The 22166-nt window shown below is 40.8% G+C and overlaps 1 protein-coding gene across 1 annotated transcript; it reads left to right on the top strand.

Moving 5' to 3' along the window:
* The first annotated feature begins 17888 nt into the window (after window positions 1-17888).
* On the top strand, window positions 17889-19143 carry LOC141134014 (olfactory receptor 13F1-like). The gene is made up of 2 exons (XM_073623606.1): window positions 17889-17991; window positions 18158-19143. Exons 1-2 carry the CDS (start codon window positions 17889-17891, stop codon window positions 19141-19143), a joined length of 1089 nt encoding a protein of 362 aa, XP_073479707.1.
* The last annotated feature ends 3023 nt before the right edge of the window (window positions 19144-22166 follow it).

Here is a 22166-nt window from a genome sequence, read left to right as displayed (position 1 = left end):
TGTCATAAATAATAACATGAGATTAGATTTTTTTTTACTCCAGGGGTATATAATGAATTTGGAAATGCTATAGAAATGCTTAAATAATGCATTACAATTTAACTAAACACATTAGATTTTAGTTGACTAAAATTATTTTATGTGACTAAAATGTACTGGAGATTTTAATCGACTAAAATACAATCACTAGAATGGGACTAAAAAATTTTAGTCAAAGACTATAACTCAAACTATTACAATTGCAGATGACTAAAACGGAACTAAAACTTTAAATCAAAAGACTATAACTAAATCAAAATTTGATGCCAAAATTAACACTGCTTAATTGTCTCTCTTTAAGCGGATTGATGGGTACTCATATGTTCTCTTATGTGGTTGTCATTTGTATGGGGTCTGTATGTTTTAACCCCTTTATTTGTTTTTAACAATCGTACAATAAACCTTTCTTTTTTTTCATGTTCACTTAGTTTGCTGCCTTCAAAGTCTCATCCATAGTATATTTTCTTGTAGCAATTCCCTTAGGGATGTGGCGCTTTTTGTTAGTATTGGCAGTCTGTTTGACCCAGTTCGTTTGCCACACACATGCAATTAACTGGTAAAAAAGGTTCTAAAGCCTAAACATGTTTCACCTTAATGCATTCCCCGCATTAAGGTAAAATATGTTTAGGTATAGGTATTGCCCCTCCCCCCTCCGCCCTTATACTGCTGATGTCAGTCAAATCCTGTGACTAGGGAGGGGAGAGTGGGGCTGAGCCAAAAGTGTCTGCGTCTAAGGTGAGGTTTTTGACCCCCAGATCTCCCAATAAAGAGGCCATGTCAGGCTTATTTCTGTTACAAGGGATGTTTACATTCCTTGTAATAGGAATAAAAGTGATACAAAAAACAAAATTTAGAGGGACAGTTTAAAAAAAAGTAAAATAAATAAGAAAAAACAAAAATTCAAAGTGCCTCAGCCCTCCGAGCTCACGTGCAGAAGCGAACTAATATATAAGTCGCACCCACATATGTAAATGGTGTTCAAACCACACATGTGAGGTATTGCCACAAATGTTAGAGCAAGAGCAATAATTTTAGCGGTAGAGCTCCTCTGTAACTCTAAACAGGTAACCTGTAAAAAAAAAAAAAATTGTCGCCTATGCAGATTTTTAAGTATCATAGTTTGTCGCCATTCCACAAGTGTGTGCAATTTTAAAGCATGACATGTTAGGTATCTGTTTACCATCTTTTACATTACACAAAAAATTGGGGTAACTTAATTGTTTTGTTTTGATTTTTTAATTCAAAAAAGTGTATTTTTTCCCCAAAAATTTCATTTGTAAGCCCGCTGTGAAATACGGCGTGACATAAAATATTGCAACAATTGCCATTTTATTCTCTAGGGTCTCTGCTAAAAAAAATATAAAGTTTGGGGGTGCTAAGTAATTTTCTAGCAAAAAATACTAATTTAAACTTGTAAGCAAAAAGTTTCAGAAAATGTCTGATTTTAGTCACAGGCATGTTGGGAAGTGTGGTGCTTCTCTTTAGAGTCGTGGGCACTGGGAACAGAGGTTCCAAAGAAACAGTGTGTTGTGTTGTAGATTTGACATAATGCTAATAATAAAAATACTTACAAATGAGATTGTTGTGGTTAGTGGACCTCACTATGTAAAGACCATCTAGACAGTACACCATGGCTAATGATAATTTAGGCTGTTATTTAGAACTTAGCAAATATGTTTTCCTGCAAGAAGCATTCTTATCAAATGTATTCAAGTGTGAGCCATTAGGAATCTAAACTCCAGTTAGACAGTTTTTATATTATCCCTCAAACATTGTATAATATCCAACCAATAAAGTTTGATAGAGTACCACTGGGCCCAGGTAGTGCTCTATTTTCAACAGGGTTATCTTATTAACTCCTTGCTGATGCCTGATCATGTGACTGTTGTGATTAGCTGTCACAGCAGTCACATGATTAGAGCTCCTTCCAGCAGTCTCCAATTGTTAACAATGGCTGGAAGCTGTCAGTGACAGCTCAGCCAGTGCGCTAGGAGCATGCAGTGAGGGTGCTCTCAGCACACAACAAAGGTGAAGAATAGACACATATGTGTGGAATGTAGACGTTAAGACCCACTCACCCTGCTTCAGCACATATGCGTTGGGTGGGGATGTTCACTTTAATTGGTAACTAAGATGATACTATACCTGGCATTTCATAAACCAAGAATGAAAAAAATAGTGTACAGTCCCTCCCCCAAAATACATACTAGACCCTTTGAGTCTGGTATGGGTTTTAAGGGGGTATTTTATGCAAAAAAAAAGTTAGATCTCCAGGAAATCCATACCAGAATCTTTGGATTTAGTATGGATTTTAAGAGGGATCTCCACACAAAAAACTAAAAAAGTGTGAGATGCCTCTAAAACTTCAAACTAGGCCCTTGTCCGCCATTAGCCTGGCGGACAAGATGGGAAAACTAGAGATACTGTTGTACGAGGAGGATTTAGATCTTGTGGGAATTTCAGAGACTTGGTTCAATAGCTCTCATTAATGGCTGGCAACCATTCAAGGGTATTCCCTTTATCGGAGGGATAGAGAGGGTAAAAAAGGGGGAGGGGTATGCCTGTATATCAAGAATAATGTACAAGTAAATGTGAGAGATGACATCACTAAGGGAGCTAGGGAGGAGGTGGAATCCTTATGGGTAGAGCTCCAAAGGGATGAAACTAAGGGGAAAATAATACTGGGAGTATGCTATAGGCACCCTAACCTGAGGGAGGAGGGGGAAACGAACCTCCTATCACAATGTGGATTAGCAACAAGGATGGGAAGTGTCATCATAATGGGAGATTTCAATTATCCAGACATAGACTTGGCAAAAGGAACCGTGCATTCATCTAAGGCTCGCCAGTTCCTAAATGTCTGCCGGGCAATTTCATGGGTCAGATGGTAGACGCACCAACTAGAAACAAAGCATTTCTAGACCTACTGTTTACCCACAATACAGACCTGATCACAGATGTGGAAATAAGGGGCAATTTAGGAAACAGCGATCACAGGTCAATTAGCTTAGTATAAATCACACAAATAGGAAACATAAGGGGCATACAAAGACACTGAATTTCAAAAGAGCCAACTTCCCTAAACTATGAACCTTGCTAGAAGATATAAATTGGGATAGAATCTTAGTAACAAAGAACACGGTGGAGAGATGGGTTTGCTTTAAGGGCATATTAAATAAGGACATGAGCCAGTGCATCCCATTGGGAAATACATTTAAAAGAGCAAACAAAAATCCTGGATGGCTTAACTCCATTATAAAAATGCATATAAAAGCAAAGGAGAAGGCTTTCAAAAAATACAAGGCTGAGGAATCATCATCAGCATTCAGACTTTAGAAAGAATGTAACAAAAAATGTAAGGGTGCAATTAGGGTGGCTAAGATAGAACACGAAAGACACATACTGTAGCCAGGGATGAGCCGAACACCCCCCTGTTTGGTTCGCACCAGAACTTGCGAACAGGCAAAAAATTTGTTCGAACACGCAAACACTGTTAAAGTCAATGGGACACGAACATGAATAATCAAAAGTGCTAATTTTAAAGGCTTATATGCAAGTTATTGCCATAAAAAGTGCTTGGGGACCTGGGTCCTGCCCCAGGGGACATGGATCAATGCAAAAAAAAGTTTTAAAAACGGCTGTTTTTTCGGGAGCAGTGATTTTAATAATGCTTAAAGTGAAACAATAAAAGTGTAATATTCCTTTAAATTTCGTACCTGGGGGGTGTCTATAGTATGCCTGTAAAGGGGCGTTGTTTCATGTGTTTAGAATAGTCTGACAGCAAAATGACACTTCAAAGGAAAAAAAGTCATTTAAAACTACTCGCGGCTATTAATGAATTGCCGGTCCGACAATACACATAAAAGTTCATTGATAAAAACGGCATGGGAATTCCCCACAGGGGAACCCTGAACCAAATTTTAAAAAAAAATGACGTGGGGGTCCCCCTAAATTCCATAACAGGCTCTTCAGGTCTGGTATGGATATTAAGGGGAACCCCAGCAAAAATTTCTTAAAAAATGGCGTGGGGTCCCCCTCAAAATCTATACCAGACCCTTCAGGTCTGGTATGGATTTTAAGGGGTACCCCGCACCAAAATTTCAAAAAAAATGGCGTGTGGTCCCCCTAAAAATCCATACCAGCTCCCCAAAACACCTTGTCCCCATGTTGATGGGGACAAGGGCCTCATCCCCACAAACCTTGCCCGGTGGTTGTGCGGGTCTGTGGGCGGGGGGGCTTAAATGTTAAAAATGACAAGAGACAGTTTTTGACAATTCCTTTATTTAAATGCTTCTTCTTTCTTCTATCTTCTCTCTTCCTTCGGTTTCTTCCTCCATCTTCTGGTTCTTCTGGTTCTTCCTCCGGTGTTCTTGTCCTGCATCTTCATCCGCGGCGTATTCTTATCTTGATGGCATGGAGGGAGGCTCCCAGTGTGTGACGCTTCTCCTCTTCTGACGGTTCTTAAATAATGGGGGTGGAGCCACCCGGTGACCCCACCCCCTCTGACGCACGGGGACTTGACGGGACTTCCCTGTGGCACTCCCCGTGATGTCAGAAGGGGGCGGGGTCACCCGTTACGTAACCCCGCCACCTTCTGACGTCACGGGGAATGCCACAGGGAAGTCCCGTCAAGTCCCCGTGCGTGAGCGGGAGCCTCCCTCCATGCCATCATGGATGCAGAGCAGCCCGAGGAGAAGAAGATAAGAAGACGCCGCGGATGAAGATGCAGGACGAGAACACCGGAGGAAGAACCAGAAGAACCAGAAGAACAAGAAGATGGAGGAAGAAACTGAAGGAAGAGAGAAGATAGAAGAAAGAAGAAAGAAGAAGCATTTAAATAAAGGAATTGTCAAAAACTGTCTCTTGTCATTTTTAACATTTTTGACAGTTTTTTTGTGAAATGGTAGGGGTACTTTTGTACCCCCTTACCATTTCACACGGGGGGAGGGCTGGGATCTGGGGGTCCCCTTGTTAAAGGGGGCTTCCAGATTCCGATAAGCCCCCCCGCCCGCAGACCCCCACAACCACCGGGCAAGGGTTATGGGGCTGAGGCCCTTGTCCCCATCAACATGGGGACAAGGTGTTTTGGGGGGCTACCCCAAAGCACCCTCCCAATGTTGAGGGCATGTGGCCTGGTACGGTTCAGGAGGGGGGGCGCTCTCGTCCTCCCCTCTTTTCCTGCGGCCTGCCAGGTTGCGTGCTCGGATAAGGGTTTGGTATGGATTTTTAGGGGGACCCCACGCTGTTTTTTTTATAATTTTGGCGCGGGGTTCCCCTTAAAATCCATACCAGACCTGAAGGGTCTGGTATAGATTTTGAGGGGGACCCCACGCCATAATTTTTTTTTACATTTGGCCGGGGTTCCCCTTAATATCCATACCAGACCTGAAGGGCCTGTTATGGAATTTAGGGGGACCCCCACATCATTTTTTTTTTTTTATTGTGGTTCGGGGGTTCCCCTGTGGCGAATTCCCATGCCGTTTTTATCAATGAACTTTTATGTGTATTGTTAGACCGGCAATTCATTAACCACTTAAGGACCGGACCATTATGCTGCTTAAGGACCAGAGGACTTTTTCCAATTTGGCACTGCATTAATTTAACTGCTAATTGCGCGGTCATGCAATGCTGTACCCAAACAAAATTTGTGTCCTTTTCTTCCCACAAATAGAGCTTTCTTTTGATGGTATTTGATCACCTCTGCCATTTTTATTTTTTGCGCTATAAATGGAAAAAGACCGAAAATTTTGAAAAAAAATGATATTTTCTACTGTTTCTTATAAAAAAAATCCAATAAACTAAATTTTAGTCATACATTTAGGCCAAAATGTATTCGGCCACATCTCTTTGGTAAAAAAAATTTCAATAAGCGTATATTTATTGGTTTGCGCAAAAGTTATAGCGTCTACAAACTAGGGTACATTTTCTGGAATTTACACAGCTTTTAGTTTATGACTGCCTATGTCATTTCTTGAGGTGCTAAAATGGCAGGGCAGTACAAAACCCCCCCAAATGACCCCATTTTGGAAAGTAGACACCCCAAGCAAATTGCTGAGAGGCATGAACCCATTGAATATTTATTTTTTTTGTCCCAAGTGATTGAATAATGACAAAAAAAAAAATATTTACAAAAAGTTGTCACTAAATGATATATTACTCACACAGGCCATGGGCCTATGTGGAATTGCACCCCAAAATACATTCAGCTGCTTCTCCTGAGTACGGGAATACCACATGTGTGGGACTTTTTGGGAGCCTAGCCGCATACGGGGCCCCGAAAACCTATCACCGCCTTCAGGATTTCTAAGGGCGTAAATTTTTGATTTCACTCCTCACTACCTATCACAGTTTTGAAGGCCATAAAATGCCCAGATGGCACAAAACCCCCCCAAATGACCCCATTTTGGAAAGTAGACACCACAAGATATTTGCTGAGAGGCATGTTGAGTCCATGGAATATTTTATATTTTGACACAAGTTGCGGGAAAGTGACAAATTTTTTTTTTTTTGCACAAAGTTGTCACTAAATGATATATTACTCACACAGGCCATGGGCCTATGTGGAATTGCACCCCAAAATACATTTAGCTGCTTCTCCTGAGTATGGGGATACCACATGTGTGGGACTTTTTGGGAGCCTAGCTGCGTACGGGGTCCCGAAAACCAATCACCGCCTTCAGGATTTCTAAGGGTGTAAATTTTTGATTTCACTCTTCAATGCCTATCAAAGTTTCGGAGGCCATGGAATGCCCAGGTGGCACAAAACCTCCCAAATGACCCCATTTTGGAAAGTAGACACCCCAAGCTATTTGCTGAGAGGCATGGTGAGTATTTTGCAGCTCTCATTTGTTTTTGAAAATGAAGAAAGACAAGAAAAAACTTTTTTTTTCTTTTTTCAATTTTCAAAACTTTGTGACAAAAAGTGAGGTCTGCAAAATACTCACTATACCTCTCAGCAAATAGCTTGGGGTGTCTATTTTCCAAAATGGGGTCATTTGGGGGGGGGTTTGTGCCACCTGGGCATTCCATGGCCTCCGAAACTGTGATAGGCAGTGAAGAGTAAAATCAAAAATTTACGCCCTTAGAAAGCCTGAAGGTGGTGCTTGGTTTTCGGGGTCCCGTACGCGGCTAGGCTCCCAAAAAGTCTCACACATGTGGTATCCCCGTACTCAGGAGAAGCAACAGAATGTATTTTGGGGTGTAATTTCACATATTCCCATGGCATGTTTGAGCAATATATCATTTAGTGACAACTTTGTGCAAAAAAAAAAAATTTGTCTCTTTCCCGCAACTTGTGTCACAATATAAAATATTCCATGGACTCGACATGACTCTCAGCAAATAGCTTGGGGTGTCTACTTTCCAAAATGGGGTCATTTGGGGGGGTTTTGCACAGTCCTGGCATTTTATGCACAGCATTTAGAAGCTTATGTCACACATCACCCACTCTTCTAACCACTTGAAGACAAAGCCCTTTCTGACACTTTTTGTTTACATGAAAAAATTATTTTTTTTTGCAAGAAAATTACTTTGAACCCAAAACATTATATATTTTTTTAAAGCAAATGCCCTACAGATTAAAATGGTGGGTGTTTCATTTTTTTTTCACACAGTATTTGCGCAGCGATTTTTCAAACGCATTTTTTGGGGAAAAAACACACTTTTTTAAATTTTAATGCACTAAAACACACTATATTGCCCAAATGTTTGGTGAAATAAAAAAGATGATCTTAGGCCGAGTACATGGATACCAAACATGACATGCTTTAAAATTGCGCACAAACGTGCAGTGGCGACAAACTAAATACATTTTTAAAAGCCTTTAAAAGCCTTTACCACTTTAGATTTACAGAGGAGGTCTAATGCTAAAATTACTGCCCTCGATCTGACGTTCGCGGTGACACCTCACATGCATGGTGCAATTGCTGTTTACATTTGAGGCCAGACCGACGCTTGCGTTCGCCTTTGTGCGAGAGCAGGGGGGGGGGGTGCTTTTTTTTTTTTTTTTTTTTTCCTTATTATTTTTTTGCTTTTTTATCTTATTTTTAAACTGTTCCTTTCATTTTTTTTTTTTTATCATTTTTATTGTTATCTCAGGGAATGTAAATATCCCCTATGATAGCAATAGGTAGTGACAGGTACCCTAGATCTCTCCTCTGCCCTCAAAGCATCTGACCACACCAAGATCGGTGTGATAAAATGCTTTCCCAATGGCACTGTTTACATCCGGCGAAATCTAAGTCATGAAATGCTCGTAGCTTCCGGTTTCTTAGGCCATAGAGATGTTTGGAGCCACTCTGGTCTCTGATCAGCTCTATGGTCAGCTGGCTGAATCACCGGCTGCATTCTCAGGTTCCCTGTTGAGACAGGAGAGCCAGAGAAAAACACGGAAGACGGTGGGGGGGGGGTCATTCCCTCCCACTGCTTGTAAAAGCAGTCTAGAGGCTAATTAGCCGCTAGGATTGCTTTTACATGAAAGCCGACCGCTGGCTGAAAAGAATGATACCAAGATGATACCTAAACCTGCAGGCATCATTCTGGTATAACCACTCAAAGTCGTGAATGGCGTACCTGATGTCAAAAAAATGGTTAACAATAAAACACAGTAAACGGTAAAGTATAAAAAATTGCATACCTGAAAAGCAAACATTATAAAACATAACAATAAAACATTGCAGAATAGAATACAGTAAAAAAGAGCAGAACAATAGAGAGAGAATAGAGAGAGAGAGAACAATAAAACGACAACTATTTTTTTTTATTTTATATATTTTTTTATTTTTTTTTACACTTTTTTTTGTAACTAACTTTTATAACTGTAACCGGTTCCAGGTTCGGGTCTCTCAAAATGCGATGGCATCTTGGGAGACCCTGTGAAAGTGTGCCTAGTCTGTGCAATGCTGTACCCTACGCTAATACTCAACTATTGAATGGTAGCGTTCAAAACATTCACCATTGCAAAGACCAGGATTAGGATCAGGACAGGAGGGACAATAATAGCGGGTGTCACGCCTATATCTGCGCTTGCTGCAGACACAACATCTTTTTTGGGGGGGTTCGTTGGGTAGGGGTACTCGGGAGGACATAAAGAAAATGCCTCTCATGCAGCCGACTGCATTTGGTTGGGGATGTGAATGGGGGAAGTACGGGCGCTGCAGAAGTGGTGGGTTCCCAATTAGGATTGGCGAATGCAGCAGGAAGGGCACTATGGGCACGACAGGCCTGTGTTTGTCTTCTTCTTGGTGGCAGCGAGACACTACTTGTGCTTGCCACCTCACCAGCTTGAACTGCACTTATGGGACTCGCCACATCACCAAGTGTTACTGCAGTGCTGGTTTGACTACGACCGGGGTGTACTAGGCCACTGGTGCTTGCCAGTTCACCAAAATGATACCAAAAAAACTGTCAGGCCTGACTCTGCGAACGCTGCAGTTATGTGTTTAGTGTTTTGTAAGTGACAGTGATCGATTGATACTGCACTTGAGTGGGCTGGGCTGGGCGGAGGGGGCAAAACGCAGGTGCTAGCAGGTATCTGGGCTGATCCCGCTAACACTGCGTTATTGGGAACCCTAAACTGCTGGGGATGCTAGTATAGATCTGATCGGATCAGATATTGATGCGTTCAGATACTATACCACTAAGGGTGGCGTATGCTGCGTGCATGGGTGTTAGCGGTACTGGCGCTAATCTGACACTGCCTGGGGCGATGCATATCACTGCTGGGCGATCAGGGGACTAAACCTTTATTCGGTAATAAACGACGGGTGCCCTGACACTATAAAAAATAAACGAACTAACCAGCGTCACCCGTAACAGTTATACTGTGATCAGTGGTGAAAGGGTTAACTAGGGGGCAATGAAGGGGTTAAAACATTTATAAGATAGTATATGGGGGTCCCTGTCACTATAAAACGCTGACAGCGAACCTAAATATTTACGTCCCTAACTAGCGTCACCAGTGACACTAATACAGCGAACAGAAAAATGATCGCTTAGCGACACTGGCGACAGGGGGTGATCAAGGGGTTAAAACTTTATTAGGGGGGTTAGGGGGGTACCCTAGACCTACAGGGGGCTAATACTAACTGCCCTAACACAATAACTGTCACAAACTGACACCATGCAGTAATCAGAGAAAAAAAAAAAAAAAAACTGCTTGGTGTCAGTGTGACGGGGGGGAGGGTGATTAGGGGGGGATTGGGGGGGATCGGGGGGTAAAGGGGGGTTTTAGGTGTGCCTGGCATGTTCTACTGTGATGTGTGTGTGTTGTGCACTCACATTTCAGTCTTCTCTCCTCGGCGCCGAAACGGAAACTGCCGAGCCGAGGAGAGATGACATCACATCCTCTGCCTCTGTGTACTACACAGAGGCAGGGGAAGCATCTCATTGGCTGGGAGCAATCGCGAGGGGGGGGCCACGATCAGATGGCCTCCCCCTCACCTCTGATCGCTGCCAGACCAAAGGCGACCGCCTCAGGCACTGCCCGCGGGAAGGCAATCACGTACCAGGTACGTGATTTTGCCTGCCCGTGCCATTCTGCTGACGTATATCAGCGTGAGGCGGTCGTCAAGTGGTTAATAGCCGCAAGTAAAGTAGTTTTAAATGACTTTTTTTTCCTTTGAAATGTCATTTTGCTGTCAGACTGTTCTAAACACGGGAAACATGCGCCCCTTTACAGGCATACTATAGACACCCCCCAGGTATGAAATTTAAAGGAATATTACACTTTTATTGTTTCACTTTAAGCATTATTTAAATCACTGCTCCCAAAAAAACATTTTAAAAAATTTTTTTTGCATTGATCCTTGTCCCCTGGGGCAGGACCCAGGTCCCCAAACACTTTTCATAACAATAACTTGCATATAAGCCTTTAAAATTAGCACTTTTGATTTCTCCCATAGACTTTTAAAGGGTGTTCCGCGGCTTTCGAATTTGCCGCGAGCACTCCAAATTGTTCGCTGTTCGGCGAACGGGCAAACAGCCAATGTTCGAGTCGAACATGAGTTCGACTCGAACTCAAAGCTCATCCCTAACTGTAGCGGAGGAGAGCAAAAAAAACCCCAAAAAATTCTTTAAGTATATAAACAGTAAAAGAAGAATGACAGACCATATTGGCCCTATAAAGAATGAGGAAGGAAATCTGGTTACAAAGGATGGGAAGGTGACAAAGGTATTGAATTTATTCTTCTCCTCTGTCTTCACGAAGGAATCGGGGGGCTTCAGTAACCAAAACTGCAGTGTTTATCCTCATGATAGATCACAGGAAGCACCCTCGTGGCTAAAAGAGGACAGAATTAGAGATAGACTTAGAAAACTTATCATTAATAAGTCACCGGGACCAGATGGCTTGCATCCGAGGGTCCTTAGGAAACTTAGTCATGTAATTGCCAGACCATTGTTCCTAATTTTTACTGAAGTCTACTAATGGGAATGGTACCAGCAGATTTGGAGAAAAGCCAATGTAGCACCAATATTTAGAAAAGGGCCAAAATACATCCCTGGGAATTACAGACCAGTTAGCCTAACATCAATAGTATGCAAGCTCCTAGAGGGGATGATAAGGGACTATATACAAGATTTTAGTAAAGAAAACAGTATCAATAGCAGTAATCGGCGTTGAGTTCATGAAGAATCATTCTTGCCAAACCAATCTATTAACCTTCTATGAGAAGGTGAGCTGCCATCTAGATAAAGGAAGGCCTGGAGACGTGGTGTATTTGGATTTTGCAAAAGCATTTGATACAGTTCCCCATAAACGTTTACTGTACAAAGTTAGGTCCATTGGCATGGACCATAGGGTGAGTACATGGATTGAAAACTGGCTACAAGGGCGAGTTCAGAGGGTGGTGATAAATGGGGAGTATTTGCAATGGTAAGGGTGGAAAGTTGGGTCCCCCAGGGTTCTGTGCTGGGACCAATCCTATTTAATTTGTTCATAAATGACCTGGAGGATGGGATAAACAGTGCAATCTCTGTATTTGTGGACGATACTAAGCTAAGCAGGGCAATAACTTCTCTGCATTATGTGGAAACCTTGCAAGAAGATCTAAACAAATTAATGGCAAATTAGGTTTAATGTGGAAAAATGTAAAATAATGCATTTGGGTGGCAAAAATATGAATGTAATCTACTCACTGGGGAGAGAACCTCTGGGGGAATCTAGGATGGAAATGTAGTAAATGACAGGCTCAGCAATGGCATGTGATGCCAAGCTGCTGCTAACAAAGCAAACAGAATATTGACATGCATTAAAAAGGTCTGGCCTCACCTAGAGTATGCTGTCCAGTTATGGGCACCAGTCCTCAGGAAGGATGTACTGGAAAATGAGTGAGTACAGAGAAGGGCAACAAATCTAATAAAGGGTCTGGAGGACATTAGTTATGAAGAAAGGTTACGAGCACTGAACTTATTCTCACTGGAGAAGAGACGCTAGAAAGGGGATTTGATTTCAATGTACAAAGACCACAATGGTGACCCCACAATAGGGATAAAACTTTTCCACCGAAGGGAGTTTAACAAGACACGTGGCCACTCATTAAAATTAGAAGACATTAGATTTAACCTTAAACTGCATAGAGGGTTCTTTACTGTAAGAGCGGCAAGGATGTGGAATTCCCTTCCACAGGTGGTGGTTTCAGCGGGGAGCATCGATAGTTTCAAAAAACTATTAGATAAGCACCTGAATGACCACAACATAGGGATATACAATGTAAAACTGACATATAATCACACACATAGGTTGGACTTGATGGACTTGTGTCTTTTTTCAACCTCACCAACTATGTAACTATGTAACTATACATACATACATACATACTGTGACAGTGTGAGGCCCTGCCATGGTGTGAGATCAGAACATGGTTGTAAAAGGACACTGGATTTGTGCATGTGCAGCATGTGGGACTCATGAGTATATATTATGAGTAGAGAAAACTGTTTGTACAGCTTTCTTTAGATTTTAATAGACCTGGATTGGGCTCCATAGTTTGGAGATTTCAAAGTGTCTTGAATGGGAAGAAATCTCCAATCCAGTGGCCGGGTTTTGTGGAAAACCAGCAGGGTGTGTGTCCAGGTACACTCAGCCCTTACGCAGGTACGTAGGTAAGAGTTGAAAATTAAATAGTGAAATATCTTTTTATAAAATAGAATTATTCATAATCAATAATACAACAGGTAGTGAGGTTTAGTGTGTGATAGTATATTTCATATCCGCATTACAATAGTAACGAATTTAAACAAACCTGAAATAATGAAACAAAATTTGACCGAAATCTGAATCGAATTTGAAAGCAAATTTGAAAACAAGAATAGAATACAATAGAATTTGAAAATAAAGGAATAGAATAGAGTAAAACAGAAGAAATGAGAACAGAGTAAAACAGAACAGAGTAGAATAGAAAATAAAAGAACATAATTAAATAGAATAGAATGGAAAATAAGGGAATAGAATAGAAAATAACAGGATTGAATAGATAATAAGGGAATAGAACAGATTAGAACAGAATAGAATAAAACATAAAAGAACAGAATAGAAAAGAAAAGAATAGGAAAACATAGAGTAAAACAGACCAAAATAGAAAAGAAAAGAATAGAATAAAATAGGATAGAAATTAAGGGAAAAGAATATAATAAATAGAAAGAATATAACTGTCTTCTGAAATTTGAATTTTAAATAGAATGAATTTGAATTTGAAAAGAATAGATTATAATTGAATAGAATAGAAAAGAATTGAATAAACAACAGAATAGAATTCAATAGCATAGAATAAAATATAAAGAAAGTAACCAGCTTCCGAAATTCGATTTTCGAATAGAATAATTTTGAATAGAAAAGAATAGAATAGAAAAAAAACAATAGAATAGAATTCAATAGAATAGAATAGAAAGAAAATAACCGTCTTCCGAAATTCGAATTTTGAATAGAATACATTTGTATTAGAATAAAATAGATTAGAATAGAATAGAAAAGAAAAGAAGAAGAGAATTGAAAATAAAATAGACTGAATTCTAATTTGGATAGAATAGATTACAGTACAATAGAAAAGAATAGAATAGAAAAGAACAGAATATAATAGAAAAAACAATAGAATAGAATTCAATAGAATATAACCATCTTCCGAAAATTGAATTTCAAATAGAATTTTGAATTTGAATAGCATAGTTTAGAATAGAATATAATAGAAAAGAATAGAATAGAATGAAAAAAAAATACAATTAAATAGAATAGAATAGAACAAAATAGAAAAAATATAACTGTCTTTTGAAATTTGAATTTCGAATAAGATGAATTCGAATAGAATAGAAAATAATAGAATAGAAAAGAATAGAAAACCTCAGGTGCAATGGCTGCCAGCACTTGTAGTCTATTCATTCACAGGAAACGAATGCGGCCATGTGGGTGGATCCCTGCATGGCTGCGCTGTTTTCGATTGTGATGTGGGAGAGGATCACCTGCCCGCTGTCAGAGGGAGGGGGGGTCAGGGGGAGAGAGGGTGCATCCTAAACATGTTACATGTTACACGCTAAATACAGGTGTAACATGTAACATATTCAGAAAGATGAATTTAGACTTTAACTTATTTTAAAGGTACTGGCCCTTTTACACCCTTGGCACTTGATCATATATAATTCCCTGCACAAATCTGTGTTTAATTTCTATGTTATTTATTTGAAATATAACTATAGGTCCTTATGGGATATTTCCCAAGATGTCTTTGAATTCATCCTTGTTATATATAAAGCTATGATACTTTCAGTCAAATATATTTTGTGAGCATGGCAGCAACTGGAATAACAGGTAAATCTTGCTTACACGATTAGAGCCAGTAGTATAGGTTAATATGACAGTAAGCCCACGTGGTTGTGGCTCTCCAACCATGGGAAAACAATATTCTAGGTGTGTTGGGCTTGTATTTTTGATGAGTGGGCGTGCATTGTTTAGTTAAATAATAGCCACTTAAGGACCAGCCTTGTTTTTGATTTTAGGTGTTTACATGTTTAAAACAGGTTTTTTTGCTAGAAAATTACTTAGAACCCCCAAACACTATATATTGTTTTTTTCTAACACCCTAGAGAATAAAATGGCGGTCATTGCAATACTTTTTTTTTGCACCGTATTTGCACAGCAGTCTTCTAAGCGCACTTTTTTTGGAAAAAAAAACACTTTTTTGAATAAAAAAACAGTAAAGTTAGCCCAATTTCTTTTTAGATTGTGAAATATAATGTTACGTCAAGTAAATTGATACCCAACATGTCACGCTTCAAAATTGCACCCCCTCGTGGAATGGTGTCAAACTTTTACCCTTAAAAATCTCCATAGGCGACGTTTAAAAAATTCTACAGGTTGCATGTTTTGCGTTACAGAGGAGGTCTAGGGCTAGAATTATTGCTCTCGCTCTACCGGTCATGGCGATACCTCACATGTGTGGTTTGACAACCGTTTTCATATGCGGGTGCTACTCATGTATGCATTCGGTTCTGCGCGCGAGCTCGTCAGGACAGAGCACTTTAAAAAAAAAATTTTTCTTATTTATTTTATTTTATTTTAATTATTTTTTCACTGTTTTTTAAAAAATAAAAATTTGGATCACTTTTATTCCTATTACAAGGAATGTAAACATCCCTTGTAATAGAAAAAAGTATGACAGGTCCTCTTGAGGGGTCCAAAAGTCCTCAGATCTCATTTACATTAAAATGCAAAAAAAAAAAAAGTCGTTTAAAAAAATGACAAAAAAATGCCTTTAAGACATATGGGCGGAGCTGACGTAATGACGTCGCTTCCGCCGTCCTATAGTATGGAGACGGGTGGGCGCCATCTTAGCCTCACTCATCTCCATACTGAAGAACTGACAGGTCCCGATCGCCCAGCCACTACCGACGGCTCCAGTAAGTGGCGGAGGGCGCAGGAGAGCGGCGGGAGGGGGGTGGCACCTCTCCCGCCGCTGATAACGGTGATCTTGTGGCGAATCTGCTGCGGAGACCACCATTATCGGAAACGCGGCCGGCTCCTGTAAAGATGGATACCTCGGTTGTGGCAGATATCCCTCTTCAACGTGCCGACATATATGTACAGGAGCCGGTCGGTAAGTGGATAGATTAAACAAACAAAAAAAAGTAATAGTAAGCAGGACTTTTTTCCCATCAATTACAGAAGCAGAGCTGATAATCACTCTGGTGTAAATCTAGTGTGATAATAAATAATACTGGTGAAATTTAAACTACTGAAATTTAAACAAATCATTTTTTTATTTTATTTCACTAGGTTAAATTATTTACAAGGGTATACTACAAAATAAACACCTTTTAAAGGGGTTGTAAACCCTATTTTTTTTTTATTTATAATAATAATAAGCATGCCTATACTTACCTGCTCTGTGCAATGGTTTTGCACAGAGCAGCCCTAATCTTCTTCTGCTGGGGTGCCTCACCGGCGCTCCTGGCCCTTCCCCTTCATGAGGTGCCCCCCACAGAAAGCCGCTGGGGGCACTCGTGTGGTCTCTCTCCTGAGTCCAGCTACTGCATCCATTGACACAGACAGCAGGACTCGGCCCCGCCCCCCGCTCCCCTGGATTTGATTGACAGCAGCGGGAGGCAATGACTCCTCAGGGTTTCCCCGCATCCAATTCACATGACAGGCGAGTGTGACTGGCTCTCAATGGAGCCCGTGTTCCATCAAATACTGCCTCCCAACGAAAAATGTCTCCGATGGGTCTGCACATGCGCAGTACCAAACGTCACTCTAGTTGATATGTTGAACGGCTGGCGTGACATCAACACAGTGCATGCACAGATCATCTGAGGCATTTTTCGACACTATGAAAACAGAGGGAGATGCTATGCAAATAGCGGAGGGAGAACAAACTTGTCAAATTGAGCCTCGCTGTTGCTGGGTGGGTTTTCCTTGTGCTGAACGGCGGGTTTAGTGTGTTAAAGGGTGGGTTTAGCCTCTGTTTAAGGGCGGGTTGCAACATACACAAAACCCGCCCTTCAACACACCCAGAACCCACCCCACAACAGCGATGCTCAATCTAACAAGTACATTCTCCCTCCGCTGTATACATAGCACCGGATAATGGCTCTGACAATCTGCGCATGCGCTGTGTTGATGTCAAGCCAGCTGATAAACATATCAGCTGTAGTGACATTTGAACTGCGCATGCGCAGACCCATTGGAGGCATTTTTCAACTGGGGGCACTTCTTGATAGAACACCAGTCCTCACAGGTCCGGGTAGCTGTGGCGCGCATTACAAAAGGGTTCTATGTGTGTTTGGGTCTGGTTCAGGTGCAAATTAAAATCTGGACCTATTTCGCACCTGGACCGGTGAACAGAAACACTCCGGACCCCATGCTGGGAACCGCGGCCCCACATACGTGAACAAGGTCAGAACTGCAGTCTGCCCACATAATTTGTAATAAAAACATTGTTCTGCACATATCTAGACTGTATAAGGTATTTACTGGCAGAAAAAAAAAAATTTACTATCCAAAGTTAAAACAACAAGGGCAGAAGATTTAATAGAAGTTTTAATAGAACCCCTGCTTTTCTGGGTCAACTGTGGGTATATGGGATTGTATGATATTTTTTGTTTTATTTATTTATTTACTTTTTATGGTTGAACTAGATGGACTTGTATCTTTTTTTAACCTGACTAACTATATAACTATGTAACAATGTAAGTTGAAAAAATGACTGAAGGTCCGCGTTAATGCTACAATTTATACAGCTCTGGCAAACAGAACAATCCTGACTGTCAGGTAAGATGACCAGGTACTGTTTTAGTTACAGGTCTTATCCCTCCCTCAGCCTATGACTGGTGAGCTTATCACTCTACTCTGTCCTCTTATCAACATGGTCTTTGCACTGCATCACACCCAACTTTTGCTGCTTCTCCCTCTCCCAGTCCTAGCTCTGTACAGTAGAATGCAAGAAGCTGTTACCAAGTCAAATTCAGGTATTAATGATTTATTCAGGTATTAATGATTTATTAATTACTACAGGGCTGTATTATTTGTCCCTCTTGTGTCTACTTGGAGTTCAGCTTTAAAAATAAAAGCCAGAATGTAACATGTAAACCCAAAATGATCATGATAAATCCTGTTTAAATTTTCTTCTTCAAGGTCTGAATGTTTCTATTGATCTTTGCAAAGTTTTAACAGGAACTATTCATGGAGCTACAAAACATAAGGTATTGCACCTTCTGGCATTTTCCGGTTATCCTAAAGTTAAATGTATCATTTTTATCATTGTCTTACTAATGTATTTACTCGGCATACTTGGAAACGTGCTTGTAGGTATAATTGTGTGTCACACTCCCCATTTGCATACTCCCATGTACTTTTTTCTGGCTAACCTAACAATCCTCGATATTGTGTATGTTTCTGTAATCTTGCCAAAGCTTCTGGCCATTACTATTACAGGTGACACAGGTATCTCCTATCCAGGCTGTATTACACAAATATTCTTCTATGTTTTCTCTATTGGAACAGAGTTTTTCGTGTTGACTTCTATGGCTTATGACAGATATGTGGCAATTTGCATTCCATTACTCTACAATGTGATAATGAATAGAAGGACGTGTGTGATATTGGCCATATTATGTTGCACTTTTGGGACTTTTAACTCACTGATGTATGCATTGCTTATTTCACAATTATTGTTTCCAATTTCCAGTGCAATCAACCATTTCTTTTGCCATATGAAGTCAGTACTTCGTATCTCCTGCAATGACAGCACACGTATTGGAGTCCTAATTACTGTTGATGGTATTGTTTTAGGGTTTGTCACCTTCATATTGATTCTCACATCTTATATGTACATCATATCTACAATTCTAAAGATCCATACATCCTCCGGGAGATTTAAGGCATTTTCTAGCTGTTCCTCTCACATCATCATCGTTGTTTTATTTTGTCTGACATCTCTCACTCTTAACATGAAACCTGAAATGGCGTCTTCTCAGGAACAGGACAAAATACTCTCAATGGTGTATATTGCTGTTGTTCCAATGTTAAATCCCTTAGTATATAGTCTAAGAAATAAAGACGTTCTGAAAGCTATAAATGAAGTTATTTCAAAAACCAAAAATAAGATATGTGCCAATTGACATCAAAGGTAAATACAGAAGACAAGACATACAGCTTGTGATGGTTATAAACATTAAAGACCACAAAACTGGGGGGAAGAAAATATACTAACTAGCATTTAGGACAACTCCTGGATAGAAAAAAACCCCTTGAAGTGGGGCCCCTTTGCACTGCGAGGGTTAATTGCTCAGAAACTCTAGAGTAGTGATGGCGAACCTTGGCACCCCAGATGTTTTGGAACTACATTTCCCATGATGCTCATGTACTCTGCAGTGTAGTTGAGCATCATGGGAAATGTAGTTCCAAAACATCTGAGGTGCCAAGGTTTGGATCACTTCTCTAGAGGATAGGCTGTTTTAGATACCATCAAGCCAACAAGGTCCTTCAGTGCTACTTTAGCTACAATGCCCCTCATTCTGACAGGCTTCAGCACTCTCCTCTTCTTTCTTCTCTACTGGGTTGTAGACAGTCCCTCGGCGCCATCATGTACAATGAATGGCTATTACCCTATTTCCTGAAAATAAGCCCTACCCCTAAAACAAGACCTAGCATTATTTTTCGGGATGGCTGCAATATAAGCCCTACCCTGAAAATAAGCCCTAGTTAAAGTCATTGTAAAGTCATGTAATCCGTTTAGTAAAAAGATTATATAATGTGCAGTGTGCCTTTTTTTGTAACTTTAGTGTGGAAAATACCTTATTTACAGCGCCGCTGGGTGATCATGTGACCCACCAGAGATCTTTTCCTCTCCTCACAGCTGATGTCATTGGCCCCTCCCTCTGCAGTATTCGAAGTGGGTCACGTCAGTGCCCAGCGGCAATGTAAATAAGCTATTTTCCACAATAAAGTTATAATAAAAGTTATACTACACATTATATAATCTTTTTACAAAACGGTTCACATAATTTCACAATGCCTTTAACCAAGGTTTATTTTTGGGATTACAGAATGTCATAATGCTGACTCCTGAATGGAGAGGGGGAGAGAAGACAGGGGACATAGAAACTTTTTTAAAAAAACATTTTATAGTTTTTTCTTTTCAGGTTTTTTTAGAACATAGAGAGAGGTAAATGACACAACACAAGCACTGTGCTGTCTATCGTGCTTTAAAGGATCAGAATTATTTTTTCTTTTTTAGGGTTACAATCACTTTAAGATCGTCATGATGACATGACTGTATTTGAATATTGTAGATTATTGTATATACCGTAAATAAATAGGACAACCCATGAAAATAAGCCCTAGTGTGTTTTTTGTAGCCAAAACTAATATGAGACCCGGTCTTAATTTCAGGGAAAACACAGTAGTTCTGCATTGTATGCGAACAAATAGAGGGGGGGAAGGGGGAGTTGGGACTTTAAATGAGGCACGTGAAGTGCCTCCATCCCTGTATGCAAAAATTCATAAAAAGTTTGGGACTTTGAGTGAGGTCATGGAAGACGTGCAGGTAACTAGGGTAACAGTACAAGTTTATTAATCAAGTAATATGCATACAAACCAATCAAAACAAAACCACATAGAGAAAGACATTATAATAAATATCATTTAAAAAATCACAACACATGTATATGTGCATATGCGATCGGCATCAAGGGTACATACAGCTTGGCACCACATAGTGGTCATTGAAGGATTAGTGCATATACAAGGATTACAAATATGTACAAATAATAATAATACCACAGCACAACGGAGGAAATTGGTTATGTAATATAGAAACCATATGAAAAGATGAAAATTGTTCTTGAGATGTTGTACTGAGATCTTGAGATCTTGAGATGTTGTACTGTGAACAAATGTTTGTATCCCAAATGCCCGTGTTCATGTAGAACACACTAGATGATTGGGGATTTCTAAAAAATGTAATGAAACATATATTAAATCTAACTGATAGCTAATACTAACAGAGGGAGAAGGGTGGGCCACCCTAAAATACTTACATACAAACAGTGCGATGAGACATGGCAGGTACAGAGCCAGGACCAACAAGTATCTGTCTCGGGAGCTGAGGTGTCGCGGAATGCATGCTGGCGGGTCGGGTACATCGAGACCCCCCCGGGCAACGCGGGAAACCACAGAGCTGATGTAAATAAGAGGAGGTATCAACAACAGAGGAGAAGTGCCAGTATGAACTGCCTGGGAGAAAAAATATAAAGAGCAGTGTGTCAAAGTTTGCGCTAGTAAAATAGACCAATCATGTCTATCTAATAAACGTGGTGAAATACGGGAGTCTGTGCAAGAGGAAAAAATATAATTGACTAATAAAACATAACCACATTTAACCATGGTGGACTGTGGTGTATGCGTAAGTAAAAAACAAAAAAATATAGCAAACAGCAGAGACAAACTCGATTTCAACCAACATAGAAAAAAGCTAGCTGGCAAAGAGATGGATAAGGTAACCATATGCGGGCTTGCATGCATCCCAGGCAGGAAAAGAGGCGCTGTTGATAAAGTGTAATAATAAAACATCTCTGAATGGAGGCACCCACGCTGTGTCAGGGGAGGCAGGATATACCCGACACATACCACGTGCACGCTGGCCGCGTACACCAGCGTCACCCGAGCACGGCAGGAAAAGGCTAGGGGCTCTGACACTGACGGTAAACTCCGTCAGTCAGAAACATCCATATTCCCCACCTGACTGGCTAGATGGAGGAACATGTGCACCACGCCATGACGTCAGTCTAGGCGTCCAACGTGGGGCAGGGAGGGTGACACCGATGCTCTGTGGGCGCCCGCACAACCCCCTTGAAGCAACAAAGTGCACTCCCCCCACACACCAAACAGGGCGGAGGGGAGGTAGGGGGGACACGCAGAGCGCATCGCAGCTCCCGAGTGTCAGGTACAGAGACAGTCCTGGAGTGTGACACAACCACGTCTCATCCCTGAATGCGGTGACATGCCAAACGGCTGTGCTGCCTGAACTCATGGGCACCTAAGGGGTGTCCAGAGTCAGCAGGACCTGGACATGGAAAGTAACTATCCAGATCATAATGACCTAACACATGGGCGGCAGGGGAACACTGCCGGAACCTATCCA

This window comes from Aquarana catesbeiana, linkage group LG03 (assembly GCF_042186555.1).
Source record: "Aquarana catesbeiana isolate 2022-GZ linkage group LG03, ASM4218655v1, whole genome shotgun sequence".
Lineage (NCBI taxonomy): Eukaryota > Metazoa > Chordata > Amphibia > Anura > Ranidae > Aquarana > Aquarana catesbeiana.
The sequence above is the reverse complement of the archived record's forward strand: the minus strand, read 5'-3'. Positions and strand labels throughout refer to the sequence as shown.

Coding starts and splice junctions, on each gene's coding strand:
- LOC141134014 (XM_073623606.1), top strand. CDS start 17,889: ATGGTCTTTGCACTGCATCACACCCAACTTTTGCTGCTTCTCCCTCTC. Junction 17,992..18,157: donor TGTTACCAAGTCAAATTCAG/GTATTAATGATT, acceptor TTCTTCTTCAAG/GTCTGAATGTTTCTATTGAT.